Source organism: Podarcis filfolensis (assembly GCF_964270895.1).
Source record: "Podarcis filfolensis genome assembly, chromosome: 4".
Lineage (NCBI taxonomy): Eukaryota > Metazoa > Chordata > Lepidosauria > Squamata > Lacertidae > Podarcis > Podarcis filfolensis.
Window position 1 is genome coordinate 58,568,826 of NC_139607.1, and position 19,001 is coordinate 58,587,826.

The 19,001-nt window shown below is 43.2% G+C and overlaps 1 protein-coding gene across 4 annotated transcripts in view; it reads right to left on the reverse strand.

Moving 5' to 3' along the window:
* Positions 1-19,001, reverse strand: part of LOC310761501 (multidrug resistance-associated protein 1-like) — a 36,009-nt gene that overhangs the window by 8,137 nt on the left and 8,871 nt on the right. For all 4 annotated transcript variants that reach the window (XR_014547547.1, XR_014547548.1, XM_083611477.1 and 1 more), the window contains 14 exons: positions 18,684-18,749; positions 17,691-17,828; positions 16,718-16,864; positions 14,779-14,863; positions 14,611-14,677; positions 13,243-13,369; positions 12,705-12,881; positions 11,732-11,899; positions 11,439-11,625; positions 4,427-4,487; positions 3,162-3,204; positions 2,689-2,908; positions 1,942-2,096; positions 155-310 (listed from right to left, as the gene is read on the reverse strand). Coding sequence is in view for 2 of the 4 variants with exons in the window: in XM_083611477.1 (XP_083467603.1) it covers positions 155-310; positions 1,942-2,096; positions 2,689-2,908; positions 3,162-3,204; positions 4,427-4,487; positions 11,439-11,625; positions 11,732-11,899; positions 12,705-12,881; positions 13,243-13,369; positions 14,611-14,677; positions 14,779-14,863; positions 16,718-16,864; positions 17,691-17,828; positions 18,684-18,749 (1,797 nt within the window). In the remaining 2 variants the exon portion in view is untranslated. The remainder of the gene's footprint in view (positions 1-154; positions 311-1,941; positions 2,097-2,688; positions 2,909-3,161; positions 3,205-4,426; positions 4,488-11,438; positions 11,626-11,731; positions 11,900-12,704; positions 12,882-13,242; positions 13,370-14,610; positions 14,678-14,778; positions 14,864-16,717; positions 16,865-17,690; positions 17,829-18,683; positions 18,750-19,001) is intronic.

The window sequence follows — 19,001 nt, forward strand, 5'->3', positions numbered from 1 at the left end:
GAATTGTGCAATGCAAGTCAACTGCTCAAGAGGAATGCATTCCTCTTCCCTTTCAGTTAGATAATATAATTAAAATAAAATAAATGGGAGTAAAACAAGGATATGTTTTATTATTATTTTTCTGAATGCTCAGCCTGGCACTTATTCAACTTACTTGCACAGTGAAATATAAGTATCCAAGTGGAATAACCCCCAGTATGAACAGGGGTGATGTATACACAATCACAAGGATCGTTCCAGCCACATCTAGTGTACAGTTCAACCAAGTCCGTAGATAATAATGGAAACGTATATCAACTATAAACATATCCTAGGATAATTGGAAAGAGGGGGGAAAGAACAGACATTTTTTTTAAAAAAAATCCTTCTTATATATTTGAAAACACTTGATTGTTTCTCTACTACCATGTTCATAGAACTGCATTTGTAGGTGTTGCCCCTAGGCCTTTAAGAAACAGAAGCAGTAGTGAAGTCTACAGGGTCAAAGTGTTATGATGAGTACTACGCAGCTGCGCATAAGCTCAATGTTTACATCACATGATGGGTCTAAGCGTGGGACAGGAAGTTCCAACCTGTTCTTAGGGTTGTGTTCTCAGTGAAACCTTCCTGTTGTTTGTGTCCAGGAGGAGTGAGTCAGTTGCTCGGAGGATTCTGAGAGAGAAGTCATGCTTTTGTACAGTGTACAGTTCGGGAATAAAAGTAGGATCAAATAGACTACTTTTCAGACTGTTTTCTTTCTCCTGCTGCTATGCAAGGGGGAGAGGAGTGTGCACGTTTCAGGAGGGAGGTGTCGCTTATCAAAGACCTTCCTGGTCTGTCTGGATGCCAGCCAGGGTAGGTCACCGGCAACAGGCCCCAAGTGACTGGGAAGAGGAGCCAGCCTTTCCCGAGGGGGCCAGTTTCCAACACAAAGCCCAACATTTAAGTAAACCATGACAGTGCACTCATCCCTCACTTGCCTTCCAGGAATAGACTTTATTCACACAATTTTCCTAGAAGCAATTAACATGGAAATGAGCACAAAACTGCCATTAGATCCTGCTAGATTTCCAGAAGCAGCTTTTACATGAAACTGAAATATAATGCGGAAAATAACAGTGAAACGTCAGCAAAACAGACCAGCCATGTGAATGCAGCCTAGATGTCTTTTCAATCTGATTAAATACACCTAATCAGACTCTTTCTAACTTCCAAATAAATGCGCAAATTATTTTAGTGCTACACTGCTATACATAGTTGTGCTTTTGTTGCTATGTTCTTAATTTTTTTATAATCAAATATATTCAAGGTCACACTGCAGTTGATACTTGCCCGGGTAGGTCTCATAAAAAAATAAGAAATAGGAAATAGCTGTAAAAGCTGGAATAAGTTGACAGGGGTACCACAGAGTGAGAGGTGTTGATTTTGTTGCATTGCCTGAACCTTGGCAAGAATTCTCTTGCACATGAAGCCATTTTACTGTTTCATTTAAAGAAAAAGAGATATAGAAGGGTAATGACAGAGGTAATGATAGGCTGCTACGAGAATCTTTCAAACAGATACTGATTTTAACTGATTGTTTTATTTAAATTGTTGTAAGCTGGCCTGAGCAATGCAAACTGATTAAAAGGGTGGGGCATATGTTTACTAAAGAAATGGGATATAAAAAACTTTCCAGAATGCCCTTCTTCTGAGTAAGGACTGACATTTCTAGATGAAAAAACTCAGATGATCTAGCCCTGTATATGCATCCTTCCAACTGGAAATTGTCATCACTGTCAACATGGAAAGGAAAATGGACCAGTGGCTTCTTGCAGTGATGACAGTATGAGATGCATTCACACCGGGGGGGGGGGGCAGGAAAGGGTGAGTAACTTTCCCATGACCCAAGGATGAGAGGCAGGTTCTGACCACCCTCCCAAAGGTGAAACACAAAACAGGCAGAGAGTATTTGCTCCTTACCTTTGTGAACCTGTTGATGATTTGACCTACGGGGTTAGTTTCAAAATACTGGAGTGGAAGGTGGAGCACACTGTCTAGCAACTGATGATGCAAAGACCGAGATGCAGAGAGAGATCCTCTAGTGAGCACATATGCACCACAGCAAACCAGAAGACCTTGGATGAACAGTATTAAAGGCAACATTAAGAATTTCATCTAACTTAGTTTCAAAGAGTTCACCACAGCAGCTTCTCCATTCAAGATAGCTTTGTGTGAACCTTAATCCATCCTCTCTGCTGGTCTCCCAAGTATGGAGAGAGATGATGAAGTAAAGAGTTTAACTCAGTGGGCCCTTCAAACTTCCAGGAAACCCCAAGCAGCGACTCAACGCTGCTGGGAAGCCTGAGGTACCAGAGCATGCAAAATCACAGTAAGCAGTTCCCTGCCCTTGTTCAGATTGTATTATGCATGCAACAAAGAGGTTCCCTGAACTGTTTGTTTCCTACAAAGCATGCCTTTGGCATACCACCTCCACAGATCTCCCTAGCATGTGTTAAGTGGCATCACACTAAAGCAGTGTTTGTAATCTTGATGAACAATTAAATGCCTCCTTTGCCATCTGCAGATGAGCAGAAAGAAGGGGCCAACCTTGGAGAATGACTGCAAGAATTGACCCCGGATTACATGAATCTTAGTGTAGGAATGCCAAGGAAACTAAACTTGGAAAAGCAAAGAAAATAGTCAGATGCCTCATATGTGTAGGCTTACCCTGTAGGAATCCCAAGAGCCCATAGATACTAAGTTTGTAGTTTCTTAATTGTTTCCATTCTGTGTAGTCTTTGATTTCTTTTGCTTCTGTTGTCCATGTGCTGAGCCACAGATTTTGCCCTATGGCTACAACATTTTGGCCTATGTAAGCTGCTACGGTTAGCCACACCCATGACCAGCCAAATGCTTGTAGGTACTTCAAAACAATTGACATTCTCATCTAAATATAAAAGATGTTCATGAGAGTTATTACAATATGCAGACAGGATAGTCTTGGTAAATTATGTAGGTAGAATAAGTGATTTATACTTCTTCAAACCCAATATAAAACTATAAAACTCAATTTCGCATAATGAGTCTTCAAAAATACATTCTCCCCTTCAAGCAACTGATTTCACATTTGCGTCTACAATTTATTTTAACTGCTTGTTGCATTTTAGAAACATGTAAATAACATTAAAAAAAATACTTACAGAACCAGTGGCAACTTTTTCTTTCTTCATTAAGAATGCATTCCTTTGATCAAAAGAAGAATTGCAATAAAAGCTGTTTTACATTAAAATAAAAAACGAAACATAGAACCCATCTAAAAACAAGTTGTGAGTGTTAAAACCTTCAGGTCCTCTACAGAATAGGCAGAAACTGTGCCTTCTCTGATGGACAGGAGTACAGGTGTACCCCAGCCTCAGGCCACTTACATCAAGGGAGGGTTGAAGAAGACAAACCCACAGTTGTGTGTAAGTGCACAATAAGGAATTGGAGCACAAACAAAGCAGATTGCCACTTGCATTTCCTTCACCAATTCCTCCTTCCTGTTCCATCTCCCCATATCACATTCCACACCATTAGGGGTGGGGGAGAGGTGGGTGGGTTCCATGAGAAAAGCTTTTCCATTGGCACAGTGTGCTCCAGTGGGAAATAGGCAAAGAGCCCAATTCCACTCACGGGCATTAGGATCCTGCCCTGTGTTTCTATAATATGCCCACAAGAGGGCTGCACCACAAATCTAAATGAAAAGCAAATGATTCAAGGGGATGGAGGACGCACTATTGCATTGTTTTTACTACTTTGTTGTTTGCTGCCTTTGGAAGGAAGGGAAAGACAGAAATTTAGCAAACACTCACTCATGGCACTGCACTCTTTGGATGCCTCCACTCTAGGAGTGAAAGCTATTAAGAGTGGTTTTCATATAGTACTGAACTGAAAACTCCATTTTAGAACTCCCTCATCTCCAAGACTGGGGCTGCAGAAAAGGAGAAAGACATCTGGGTATTTGCAGGGCGGATGGTTAGTTACAGCTACACTATTCTGGTCTCTGCTTCAAAATGATTCTGTCAAGCCGGCTACCTACTCTGCAAGAATCCTCCAATTTCATAACTACCACATATCCCATTATCTTGGTTTGAGTAAGGCTAGAGTTTCTTTGTGTATGCCTTCAGCTTTGGGGTCACCAGCCACCACTGGATCCACAAGTGACAGCCGATGTATATATAAGGGAGATCTGCTGGTCCCTCTCTGAATGCATTTGCAGCTCTACTTTTCTCCCTTTTGAGCTATCATGTATACTTTATTTCATAAAATTCATATACCACTTGCACTGTAAAAACAACAACTTCAAAGCAGCTTACAAAAGATAAAACAGTAAAATAAAGAAATAATTACAACCCTACTTTAAACAAACAAAAGTTTAAAATTACCTCATGGAAAGTGGCTCTAGCAGCTATTTCTGAGTACTCACCTGTCTTTTTCCCCCAGCTGTCTTTTCTTTGGTACAATGTGGTCTCTTGTTTTGATTTTACCTTAAGAATAAGGTTAAGCAGGATTTATAATAAATAATAATAATTACCTACTGAAATACCTACAATATATTGGGCTGAATCCAGAGACACCAGAAATTCTGGCAATGGTGCTGTGAGCTGAACAGCACCATGAGCTGTTGAGCAAGATCTAGCAGAAGGCACTTTGTGCAACATCAAACAACAGCTTATGCAATGACTTGCACAAACAGCAGCACATCTCTGGATTCTCCTCTCTGCTCAGGCAAGGAGCTTGTGCGAAGTCATAAAAAGAGCCCTTGTGTTTTTGTGCAAACACAACGTTTTTGGATTCAACACAATAAAGTGTAGTCAAATGAACATTCATCAGGATAGAAACAGATCATTTAACTGCTGATACAAAACATATACAGATGGTGTGAACTTAATTTCTATGTTCATTCATTAGTTGGTCACTGATCCCCACCCACAAAATGACTGCAGTCATCCATTCTATTGGGCACAAAAGAAGTACTGAAATATTATAATATGATATTCCAGCATCTAAAGCTAGCTGAATTTAAGCAAAAGGATTAATTTGACTGTTAGAAATGACTTGTTTATACAAGTGATTATCTGTTCACTTTTTTCTTTCCTTTTCCATCAAAAGGCCCATCAGAGCCAACAACCTCTGACAAGATCAGGGTTGGGGCCCACCTCTCCTTCACCGCATGGGAGGGACTCACAAAGAATAGCTGGACTGTTATTTCTAGAGAGTGAATCCCACAGACAAATACAGTCAGTTGTGAATGATCTAGGCTAGTCAGAAAGAAGTTCTGGCTAAAATAAACTGGATTATCTTGTTTTTCCATGCATCAGATTTTAGCAGATCTTGAAATCTTAAAGGTTCAAGAAGCCCAAAGTGGCAGAAGATGGAATTATTAAACACACACACACATGGGGCAGCAAGATCACACTTGAGTACCATCCCACTGCACTTTACATGCTATTTGCTGTAATATCTAAATGGTGAGTTTCATGACTGGGTATGGTGTCATGGGTAAAGTACTGGACTTAGAATGAAGAGATCTGGGTTCAAATTCCCACAACTCACTCATGAAGGAATCTGGTGTCCCTGGCCTAGGCACTCCCATTCAGTTTAACCTACTTTATATGTTTATAGCCAACCCACAGAGAGACACTATATTCTGCCTGATCTCCTTGGGAGGAGGAGGAGAGACAAATAGTAATTGATTCCTACATGCACATATATAGCAGATAAGGTGTCATCGCTACTGTTCAAAACTAGGGAAGTCCTACATGTCATGGTGGCAATAAGCCAAATCTATGGAAACCAGGGTTATAACAGGTTTGTCTGAAGGGAGGCGGGCACAATACACATGCTGTCAGGGAACTGTCATCGGAAGAACAGGTGGTGGAGGGGCTCCCAGAGGTTGAGAGAGACTTATCAGCGGGGGAGGGAACCAGCAGGGGGCGAGAAAGAGCTCCAAGGGAAGGCGAGTCAGAAGATTGGCTCAGAGACAATTCCAGCGAGAACAGCGAGGAGGTTTCAGGACCTCCATTAGGGACACCCACTCCTCGCCAGAAATTGTCACGTAGAGAGTCCAGAAGACGTGTTTCCGTTAAGGAGCTGTTATGCTGGAAGAAATTCCGTAAACGCCCACTGTCGGATTCTGCCAGCGACTGACGGAGCCATGCTTATGGCGCTCCGTTACAGACAGTGGTTTGTGGACTTAGCCAAACACTGAGGGATTAGGAACTTTACGCACAAGCAGCTCAACATCCCATCACAGCAATCCGACAGTCCCTGAAAGCAGCTTGTGCAGAGAAGGCATCATGAGCAACCCAGCCGGAACCGGAGAAGCAGGAGGAGCTGGAGCCGGTCCAAGCCTCGAAGAAAGGTACCGGGTGTTGGAGGTCCAGCTAGCGCTGCAAACGGCGAGGCTCGATGAGAGGAGGGCTCACGATGCAGAAAAGGCAAAGGCCCCCCCACAAGCAAGAAAGATGCCAGGATTGGTGCAGAAGTTTGGGGGGGATCCCAGGAACTATCAAGCCTTTAGGACAGAGATGCAGTATGCTCTTAATCTGCAGTTTGATGACTTTCCCGATGAGGAATCGCGAGTGGCGTTTGTGATTAGCCATCTCGAAGGAGGGGCGAGAGACTGGGTTAGACCCCTGATGGCAGGGCATAATGAAGTCTTGAAAGACGCACAGAAGTTTTTTCGCGCCATGGACCTGATGTTTTCCAGCGACATTGAACAGGGAGTGGTGCGCAGACAGTTGGACAGTTGATGGCTTGTAAACAGGGGAGCTGATCTGTCCGTGAGTACTGGACTGAGTTTACTATGTTGATACACAAATTGGGGTGGGATCTGTCAGCGGAACCCATTCAAATGCTTTTCGAAGAGGGACTTTCCTCGGCTGTGAAAGATGAACTTTCCCGGGCGCCCAGGGCGGAGTCTATGGACCAGCTGACCAAATCAGCGCTGACCATTGGAGCACTCCAGGAGGCCAGAGCCTTGGAGAAGCGGGAAGGGAAAGGGGAGCGTTGGAGAGATTTCCGCATTCCAGAGATTCCGGAGCCAGCTTTCCCGCCCGCAGAGCCGATGGAAGTTGGAACAGCGCGCGCGCGGGCAGTTTCAAATCCCAGTGAAGGGCGGAAGAAGGAGGGGAAGACCCCCAAGAAATGTTATCTCTGCCAGCAGCCAGGTCATTTTGCCAGAGTCTGTCCACAAAGAAAGGAATGGCAAGGGATGGCAGGAGCTGTTGGGGGGAAGGAGGAGGAAGGACAGGACCAAGTAAAAGCCAGCGCCTGACTGCCACCATCAGGGCACAGCAGTCAGGCCAAGGAGCAGTAAAAGTGCCCACGCCAGAACCTCCGAGACCAGCCCTAGTGATAGAGGTGTTGCTAGAGCTGCCAAACGGACATCCCTTAAAGATAAGGGCGCTATTGGACTCAGGCAGCTCCTGTAATTTTATGAGCAAGGAGTTTGCAGCAGAACACCAGATACAGACTATCCCTTTAAGCAACCCCTTGCAGGTGACCACGATCGATGGGAGAGAGCTGTTGGGAGGAGAAGTCAGCTTACAGACCGTCCCAATGGTAATGAGGGTAGCCAGGCACACCGAAAGAATAGCGTTCCATGTGGCCACCTTGGGAGGGGCTCCCATTATTTTGGGGATGAGCTGGCTAGCGTTGCATGATCCGCTAGTGGGTTGGCATCAGAGAGTGGTCTCCTTTGGGTCAGCACATTGCCTAGAACATTGCAAAGAGGGCAAGGCTCCAGAAGGGGCAAAGGCCTTTCTAGCAGGAACAGAAGTAACGGACAAAGGAAAGGTGCCCAAACAATACGCTGACCTGAGCAATGTCTTCAGCGAAAGGGAAGCACAAACTACCACCGCATAGACCCTTTGACTGCCAGATCAATCTAGTCCCTGGAGCCCAGCTCCCTGTGGGCAAGCTGTATGCCATGTCAGACAGGGAAATGCAGGAGTTGAGGGAGTTTATTGACAAAAACCTGAAGAGAGGTTTCATCAGAGAGTCCAGAGCGGTGGGGGGCAGCCCAGTGTTTTTTGTGGACAAAAAAAACACGAATAAACCTAGACTTGTAGTGGACTTCCGGAGCATAAATGCAGTGTCGGAACCAGTGGCCTTTCCCATGCCCAGGATTGATGACATTTTGACCCGGGTGAGGAAGGGAAAAATTTTCACTAAACTGGACTTAAGGGGGGCATACAACCTGATACGGATAAGGGAGGGGGATGAATGGAAGACAACGATGTTCACCCCCCTAGGGGCTTTCGAATATCTCGTTATGCCCTTTGGATTACAAGCAGGCTCAGCATGTTTTCAATCGTTCATGAACCACGTGCTGGGGCCTCTGCTCTACAAGAATTGTGTGGCCTTCCTAGATGACGTATTAGTCTATTCAGAGAATGAGGAGCAGCACGTAAAGGACGTCAGAGAAGTGTTGAGCCGACTGCAAGCAAACCAACTGTGGGTGAAATTAGAGAAGTGTCAGTTTCACACCAAGGAGGTGGAATTCCTGGGGTACCGCTTGTCAGACAAGGGGTTAGCCATGGATCCAGGCAAGGTCCAGGCGGTACTGGAATGGAAGAGACCGAAAACGAAAAAGGATGTGCAAAGATTCTTAGGGTTTGGGAACTTTTATCGGAAGTTCATCAAGAACTTTGCCCATTTAACGGCTCCCATCACGGACTGTCTCAGCAGCAAGAAGAAATTTGTTTGGACGGCAGAAGCGGAGCAAGCATTCGAAGAATTGAAAAAGGCCTTCGCTTCGGAAGAACAGCTCCTGCATGTGGATTTACAAAAACCCATGAGAGTGGAAACTGACGCATCAGACCGGGCGGTGGGGGCGGTGCTTCTTCAGCCGGGGAAGGATAAGTCGGAGTGGAGACCGTGTGCCTTCTTCTTGCGGAAGTTAAACAAATCCGAGAAGAACTACACGGTATATGACCGAGAACTACTCGCCATTCACGAAGCGTTCCGGAAATGGAGACACTTACTAATTGGTGCACAACACAAGGTGCAAGTATGCACGGACCACAAGAATTTAGAGTACTGGAGAACGGCACGAGTGCTCAACCAACGGCAAGTGAGATGGGCACAGGAGTTCTCCAAATTTTATTTTGAAATTTGCTATGTGCCAGGCCCGGAAAACGTCAGGGCGGACGCTCTCTCACGCAAACCAGAGTATTTGGAGGGGGAGGGAGCACCCGAAGAGAGACATATCATCCCAGAGGACCACTGGGTGTGTGGGGCGACGTTGGTGGGGCAAAGGGAACTGGTAGAGGAGACGCAGAATGATGAATACGCCCAGAATAAGCTCCAAGGTCTAAGGCGGGAGGGAGAAAACTCCGGAGGTTTTGAAGAAAGAAACGGGGCATTGTATTACAAAGGGGCACTATATATACCCGAAGGGGAATTGAGAGGGAGAGTACTCAAACAGATGCACGACAGCCCTACAGCAGGGCATTTTGGGCAACACAAAACCATGTGGTTGGTTACCAGGGAATTTTGGTGGCCCAGAGTGAGGGAAGATGTAAGGGAGTATGTAAGAGGGTGTGACCAATGCCAGCGAGCCAAGGGAGAAAGGCGGGCACCGGCGGGGTTGTTAGAACCGTTGCCCACACCAGAGAGGCCATGGGAGGCGGTATCGATAGATTTTATGACTGATCTGCCGAAATCCAAGGGGAAAACCGCCATACTGGTAGTAGTAGACCTGTTAACTAAGATGGGCCACTTTGTAGCTTGCTCACATGCAGTCACGGCGGAAGAGACAGCTAAATTGTTTGTAGAACATATTTTTAGACTGCATGGCGCCCCCTTGAGGGTGGTCTCAGACCGGGGCAAACAATTCACGTCCAGGTTCTGGAGGAAGCTCATGAGCTTACTGCACGTGGAGGTCAATTTTTCGACTGCCCGGCACCCAGAAACCAACGGGCAGGCGGAAAGAGCAAACAGTATCCTCCAACAATATCTGAGGTGTTATGTCAATGACAGAGAGAACGATTGGGTGGAAAAGTTGGCGCTGGCAGAATTTGCCTACAATAATGCGGAGAATGTGTCCACCGGGATGAGCCCCTTTTTGGCTAATTATGGGTGCCACCCCAGGGCATTTCCAGGGGGAGGAGGGGAGAGATGGAGCGTCCCAGCCGCAGAACTTTTTGTAGAAGAAATGGAAGCGATCCATCGTCAACTCCAACTCAACTTAGAAAGGGCCAAAGAACAATATAAGAAGCAGGCAGACAAGAACAGAAGGGAAGGTGAAACCATAAGGGTGGGGGATCAGGTGTGGCTGTCCACCCAAGGACTGCCGTTCAAGGGGGGTTGCAAGAAATTAAGACCCAAAAGATTGGGACCATTTGAGGTCATTCAACAGGTTAACCCCGTAGCTTTCAGACTCCGGTTACCGAACCACATGAAACTGCATCCAGTGTTCCACAGGTCATTACTGTCACCGTATAGGGGGGGAAAAGAAGGGGTTTTCCCACAGGGACCTGTCTTAGAAGAGAGGGAAAGCAGCAACCATGTGGCGGAAATCCTCGACTCCAGGTGGAAGGGTAATCAGGTGGAGTATTTGGTAGCGTGGGAAGGGGAACCGGAGTCAGAAAACACCTGGGTGACGGCAGAGGAAGTCAATGACGAGGTCTTGATCGAAGCGTTCCATCAAAGGTTCCCCAGGAAACCTCAGTCAGTAGCGAGGTTCCGGAGAGAGTACTTTGGCACCACCGACGAGGAGGAGGAATTGGAAGGATTCACGGGGTCAGAGTGGGAAGAAGGAATAGATTCCGAGGAGGATGAGTACTTAGAAACCCAAAACAGCAACCGGTGGAGGAAAATGTTCGAGACTTCGGAAGATGAGGGAAGTTCTTTCAGGGGTTTTGCTCCCTCGCCTCCAGCAGAGGAAGGGAGGGGAGGGGGTGGAGGGGGCCCTGGAGGGGAGGTGGATGTCAGGGAACTGTCATCGGAAGAACAGGTGGTGGAGGGGCTCCCAGAGGTTGAGAGAGACTTATCAGCGGGGGAGGGAACCAGCAGGGGGCGAGAAAGAGCTCCAAGGGAAGGCGAGTCAGAAGATTGGCTCAGAGACAATTCCAGCGAGAACAGCGAGGAGGTTTCAGGACCTCCATTAGGGACACCCACTCCTCGCCGGAAATTGTCACGTAGAGAGTCCAGAAGACGTGTTTCCGTTAAGGAGCTGTTATGCTGGAAGAAATTCCGTAAACGCCCACTGTCGGATTCTGCCAGCGACTGACGGAGCCATGCTTATGGCGCTCCGTTACAGACAGTGGTTTGTGGACTTAGCCAAACACTGAGGGATTAGGAACTTTACGCACAAGCAGCTCAACATCCCATCACACATGCATTGGCTTTTATCATTTTGAGCACAGGGTTCAAATGTCACAAAACAAAAGAACGCAAGTTGGCTTGTACAAATCTGTTTTGTTGCCTACTTGACACTGAGGGCACCTCTTCATCTTCCTTTCCTCCACCGAAGGTTTGAATAAGCTCAGCAAAGTTTGCTCTTCGAGAGAGTAGGTCTTTGTAACTTCCCATTTCAGTAATTCTACCATCTTCCATCATGACAACTATATCGGTCTGAGAGAGGATTGCAAGGTTGTGTGTCACTAAAATACGAGTCTTGGGAGAAAGAAAACACAACCATGTTTATATTTTACACTGTTAAATAGGAGAAACATGTTAAAAGTTTTAATTCCAAAGACTGAAAAGAAGCATCATTGCCTACCTTGTTTTTCAATAAGCCTGAGGGCCCAATCACTTTCTCAAAAAGATGCTTCCCAACATGGACATCTACTGCAGATAAGGGATCATCTAATAAATAGAGATCAGCACTGCTGTAGACAGCTCTAGCTAGGCTGACTCTCTGTTTCTGGCCCCCACTTATATTCACTCCCTAGGAAAAAATAAGGCCAATACTATTCAAAACTTTTTTAAAAAACAATAATGTACTTCCCGCCCCATAATCCTTAATATAACACATTAATATTGATAATATTAAAAAAGAAATATTCTTATCAGTAGAGTACAAAAACAAGATTATAAAGTAGTTAGGAAATGACCTGTGCTTTGGCCAAGTTTCACTCTTTTACCTGCTGGTGTGTTTTATATTGGGTGGAGAACATGGGGCCCTCCAGATGCTGTTGAGCCACAACTTCCATTAACCCAGCCAGCATGGCCAATGGCGAGGGAAGATGAGTTGTAGTCCAACAATATCTGGAAGGCCACAGATCCCCTGCATAGTATTTACACTGCAGTCCCAAAGGATCTCTGTCAATAGAGGTGTTCTTGTAAACATATAGAACTCCTGCAGGAAGACCTTTTACAGAGTTCTGTAAACGTTAAGCGACAGTTCTTCATGTAAGAACTGCACAGGGACATGTCTGTCAATGTGAAACTTGAACATCTTGCTACATGCCAGTCACTCCACATGGAGTAATAGTGTGACTAAGCCAGTGCCAAGTCTATTTTCTGTGTTATGTTATGTACACAGTATTACCCCAAACACTCTTAGTCTGCTTTTCCGATTTTATGAAGGGCACAGTTTCATCTCAGCAATGAACTATCACCACAACCAAAAGAGTACAATTTGAAAACGGCTCAGACAGAGCCCTAATGAAACCCAACTGTCTTTCTTAGTACTTTTAAATTTAATCCCTACCCTGAATAAACTTTCCACGCACATGGGCATTTTCACTTACCCTTTCTCCAATTTCTGTTTGATCCCCAGCTGGTAATTGCTCCAAGTCTGGCAACAAAGCACAGGCTTCCAAAACCTTTTCATAGTAGAGCTTGTTCAGTTCCAGGCCAAAAAGAATATTTTCCCGTAAAGTGGTATTCTGAATCCAGGCTTGCTGGGACACATAAGCAACTGAACCCTGAAAGAAAGAAGAAAACACACTGAAGTGTGTAATGCTCTGAGAAGGGCTGAACTCTATGAATGAATATTCATCTTCATGCAGACACTACAATTCTGGCTCTCTTCAGGCCACACTACTAGAATAAGCCTACAATAGGACTGGCTCAAACCATTATCAGTGTAGAGAAACAATGAATTCTTGAGAGTTCAAGAAGAGCCACAGGATTTGTTTTCTTTTTTAAAAAACACCCTGTTAAAAGGTAATATGAAAAAAATACTGCAATTTTTCAAAGACTCAAATACACAGAAAAAAATACACTTTCAAACAATAAACGTTTTCAAAATGAAAATAATCTGAAGCCAAAACAGTCTCATTTTACTTTTCTCTGAGCAGTTCCTCCTGTTTTTTCCATTTCTCCCAAAACTGCAGAAAGGAGAGATGATTTTCCAGCTCCTACTTGACCCACAACAGCCACCAGTGAACCTTCTGGGATCTCTAGATTCAATCTAGAAATATTTAAGGAAAGAAGTAGAATTTATTTAATGGTTGTTCTGAAGAATAAGACTCCTCACTCAACAGCAAGCTATATCCTGCCCTCCTTGTACTTTTGGGTCACCTGGATTGTATAGCTTCCTGGAGGGTCCTAGTGCTGTCTCTGCTCCAGGGCATTTCACAGGCTTTATACACATCATAGCTAGAAGCCACCATCCATTTCTCTCAAATTACACTCTCAGCCATCAACATTTTACCATTCCCATCCTCATCTAGTTAAAGTTTGTTTCGTATGGGCCCTTTTATTAGCTCATGTGTGAAACGTGGGGCAGGGGGGTATCCATGGAGAGCGGGTACCCACATCTTCAAATGCTTTTGGCACATCTACAGAGTGCACAAATTCATTTTGTAGCAGCAAGTCTCTAGTGAACCTGGCAAATGTTTTACTGTTTACCGGTGGACGCAAGTTAATGTTTTAACATGCCATCCATACAGATTGTGGCAGTTTATTTTGTTGTGGATGTACAACAGACACACACCTATTATATATATACACACATAGCTACTGTTGGTGATGTGGGAAAACTTAAGGGTGAGGGATCATGGCTGTACATCAATTATTAAAAGGGTTATCACATAGCTGATGGAGTAAATTTGTTGGGACTCAAATGAATAGGTTTGAATTACAAGAAAAAGAATTTCAAGTAAATATTTAAGAACCTCCTGACAGTATGAGCTGTTTGATAGTGGAGCAGACTGCCTCAAATGGTGGTGAACTCTTCTCCTTCAATAGAGGTATTTAATCAGAGGTTAGTAGTGAGTTGTCTGAATCAACTGGGGTTTGGATTAGATGGCCTTATATAGGAACTGAGCTTTCACCTTGTTTAATAACCAGCAGACTCCAAATTAAGGCACAGCTCTGGTGGCTGGATATCCTGTTTGTGCAACACATGATGATTTGCTTTAGGCAGAAGAGGATGCCAGGACCATTCTCATAGCTGCTGTCAGATGTAGTGCATATGAAAAATGCAGAGCTGCCTGTACTAATGTTGCCTGCAAATCTGATCTTCCAACTATTTGCCCTTTCAGAGATTCCTTCCCTTCCCAATAAGGTTTTTCCCCTCAGTTCCCCCTCACTATAGGATGTATGAGTTCTCCTTTTCATTTGATCACTCAACCCCAGAATTCAGGACATTGACCTTAGCACATGATTACAGATTTTTGCATTGGACTGTAAATATAGTTTGTTTCTTACTTATTTAAGGTTGGAGCTCCAATCTTCTCCCAGCGGAAAGAGGCGTTAACAAATCTAAATGCATGATCTTGAAGTTCAGAAACAAAACAACTCAGGTTAACAGACACAGACTCTTCAGCCCAAGTTCTCAAGCATCAGTCATATACTGGAAACAGATGAAAAGCTTACCCCCACTGTAATCTGTGTGGATGTTTTGAGGGTTGAGGTCTTCAGAAGACAGAAAATCATCTAAACGAACTATAGAAACCTTTGTCTGTAAAAACAGGTGCATGCTTAGTCAATTTAGATTTTACAAAATGATTTCGAGGATGTTACAAACCCATGCAGAGATTTTTTGCTATTTCCAAAAGCAAAGTAACGCTGAACTGCTTACAGTTAGCCTGAGGCTGAAAACACACTGTTTCTTTGCAAAAGTGTCCCATATGCTTTTCTTTAACCACGTGGGGAGCTAGTTCTCTGTAGGGTCTAGTAAACAAAATAGAGCACACTCTACTTCCTTACAATAAGACAGCAATCCTATAGTGCCTTCTGGGTGGACTAGATGGGGCTGAGAGGAGTTCTAGCCCAAAGCGCCTAGAGAACACCAAACTAAGGAAGGCTGCATTAAGTATTCATTTGTTTTCGCTCTGATTTTGATTTAGTAATTCATTGCTGAAGGTAGCTTGCAGCATTGCGGGCAATGAAAGGTAAAGCATCATGATCACAGAAGGTACCCCATTTGCAACATCCTTTATACATCACCTTTGGGCTCTCAAAGTGACTTACAACAGTTAAATGATAAAAAGAGCATTAAAACAAGGCAATAAAACAAATTCAGAAACAGGTAGGAATCAAAAGATGTCAAAACGTTAGAAAGCCTTTACTGCTCAGATAAAAAGCATTACTGAAGGGGGCCAGCGTAATTTGGGTTGCCATATTTTGAAGAGCAAAAAAGAGGACACGTTTGCCAAATTCTGTTTTTAAGTATGGATTGCAATGATGGCTCTACCCATGAAAAAGAGGGCATGTCCTGGAAAAGGAGTACATATGGCAACCCTATGAGTCAGGGTGTCACACTCGTTATCACTGGACTCTCATGCTTAAGCCCTAATAATAAATAAATAATAATAATAATAATAATTTATTATTTATACCCCACCCATCTGGCTGGGTTTCCCCAGCCACTCTGGGCGGCTTCCAGCAAAACACTAAAATACAATAACCTATTAAACATTAATAGCTTCCATAAACAGGGCTGCCTTCAGATGTCTTCTAAAAGTTTGGTAGTTATTTTTCTCTTTGACATCTGGTGGGAGGGCGTTCCACAGGGCGGGTGCCACTACCGAGAAGGCCCTCTGCCTGGTTCCCTGTAACTTGGCTTCTCACAGCGAGGGAACCGCCAGAAGGCCCTCAGAGCTGGACCTCAGTGTCCGGGTTGAACGATGGGGGAGGAGACGCTCCTTCAGGTATACTGGACCGAGCCTTACAAGATAGTTGGCTGGTAATGGCGTTTTCAGGAAATATTCTAATAGTGGAAGACATTTGTTTTAAATTCAAACCTATCCCAAACTATTTATAAAGTATGTTTGTACAATGTTTAGAGCAAAAAGAGCAACAAGCGGGGGAGGGGGCATTCTTGACCCTTCCGTTTGTGATTCAATTTTTAGGCAATCTGTACCTCTGCCCCACCCTTGATGCTTATTTCCTATGGCAACTGAACTGAGGGCAGATGTATAGGGAGAATAGCAACAGGGAAGTAAGTGGTGGATGCCATATGAGTTTGGCTTTCCACACTCATACATCATATTTTCTCTAAAATCCAGGGTTGTTCCCTTCCTGCTCTATATGCAATTGTTAAAACAAACAGGTCTGGCCCCAACTTTCAAGATGTGCTAAGAGATTCATCAAACTCCCCCCCCACACACACAACAAGATAAACTTTGAAAAGGGAATAGTATGTGTTTTAAAGTATGCACATCACTTTAGCAAAGTCCCTTATAATTTTATCTAGCAGCATGAACCAATACATTTTAAATGTTAACTAAAAGAAGAAAAATGTGCACATTATTAAATGTTATTTAAGTACCACAAATATCCTTTCTAACATATGCTCAAACAGTATATTTACCTGAGCTATTCCAGAAATCGCTGTAGGCAAATCGAACAAAGGCAGTCGTAAAATATTAAACAAAGAGATAGAAGTAAACACTTTAGCAGCGGTTAAAACATTTTCTTCATCCAACAGAAAATAGACTCCAAATGTAGTCAAAGAGACCTTTAAGAGAAAGAAGTAATGGGGTTCCCCCCCATAGGTTAAGAGCTCAATTTTCAGTAGTACTGACTGAACAGTGCTTTAGTTTATTGCTAATAAACAACTCAATTCAACATATGTTTCCTTGGCAGAAACCACTAGCAAAAACCAAGCTCTCTTAAGTGCCGTTTCACTGAGTTTAGCTTACTTCCAACTAAAAGTTGAAGACCTTTATATTCATAGAGAAAGCAAGCATATAAGTAATGCACACTTTGGACTATTTGCTATGCAGATAGTATCGATTTGTCCTACAGCTAAAGCCAAAACAGCATTAGGCTGCAATGCTAAAATGGAACTTATACATTCAAAATGAACTGCAAAGTTATAGCAGCATAAATGCACTACAAGTCTTACCTAACAACTAGCATTATATTCCAAACTAAGCTTAACTAGACCCTTTGGGTTGGATCCTAAATTGTTCTTCCATTCATATATTTCCCAGACTTTCCTTAAAAAATTATTTTGCTTCCACCATGTTTTCTTCAGAATTTCCCCAAACTCTTTACTTTCTTGTTACATCAAATTAAAATCTGAGCACAAAAACAAAACCCTACTTTGTAATCAGGAAATTTATTTTAAAGAAATGGCGCCATTTGTTGCCCAATGCAGAAAGATTACTTCACACACTGGTGGTTTTTGAACCAGCATGTGATAAAACTTGGATATGTACCACACATTCTTAATGGTGGCAAAATGGTTCTTTATCAACAGGGTTGTCTTGCCCCCAACAAGATGTATGATATATAATTACCCAACTGTATAAATGAGTGCTATTTCATTAAAAACACACCAGGAAAGGGATACAAGTCAACGTCAACATGGAGAATGTTGTCAAGTAACCAGAGGATTTCAAAACATCGATTTCACGTTCCCGAATGTCCACAATCTTTTTCTGATATGATGGCTCCCATGCGTATAGCTTGAGAATCTAAACAGAGATGTACATTTTGAAACACTGGCACCAGTTAGCAATATTGTGAAATACAAATTTATGCTCAAACGTGTGTTATTATAGTACATTTAAAGTGCAAAACATGCACACACACCCCTCATATTGATGTGAAAAGTAGGCTGTGTAGCAGTTCCTCATAAAACCCATGCAGAGGCAACGTTTCCATTCTATATCGGAGGACACCATCACAGTTTGACATTTACCTCAAACAGAGACTCTTTCCTAAGAGACACAAAGTGATCAGGTAGTCCATTCTTTTTCAGGCAGGGACATTCTACTGTATATGGTGAATGGAAGGACCTCTGCTTGATGCAATTAGTTTTTTCTCTAGTGCCATCAGTGTGCCATGACACTTTATGGCATACAAGAGGACAAGTTGCTGCCCTGAGGCACTTGCAATCTAAGATGTAACACAAGAGAAAAAGCAGAGGAAAGGAAGGGGAAGAGAGGCAGGTCTAAAGAGGGCTAAACAGGTAATATGTGGCTGTTTCAGTTGCATGCACTTAGGCTTAGTTTTATCAATAGGGCATTGAAATTTCCTGGCTGTGATGCAGCATACTATATGGGAGAAGCTTGCCCAGTCCAGACTCTGAATAAATGATATGACAGTCATCTTGAAAGAAATATATTGCACTCTTCCTGAAAAATTTCACATTTTTGATAGTGAAAAAAGGAATGAATCATAATAACAATAATTGTTCAGAAATGGCAAAGTGCATAATCTATTATCAAATTAGCTCAAAATAATCTACATGTGGTTATGAATTGAGACATATATATTGTCCTCCATAATCAGAGTAAACAAGTATACAGATTCATTATCTGTCTTACCTTTATTCCATGCAAGATTTCACTTAGGAGTTTAATTTGCTGATCCTTACTCTTCATTTGACTTTTCTGAAAAACAATAAAGTTTATTAAGAAAGGTTATAGGATTAAAGGTTCCTTTTTTTATTTTGCATAGCACATATATGTTTCATATCCCACAACTGATACAGCCATTGAGAATGCAAATCAGTAATGTTTCAGGCAGAATAACTGTGGTATTTACTTACACTGGTAGATGACTGACTTTTTTGTTTGTTTATTTTTTTAAAATAAGCATTATAAAGACAGAAGATTTGATAAATCTCATTTAGCAATTGGGAC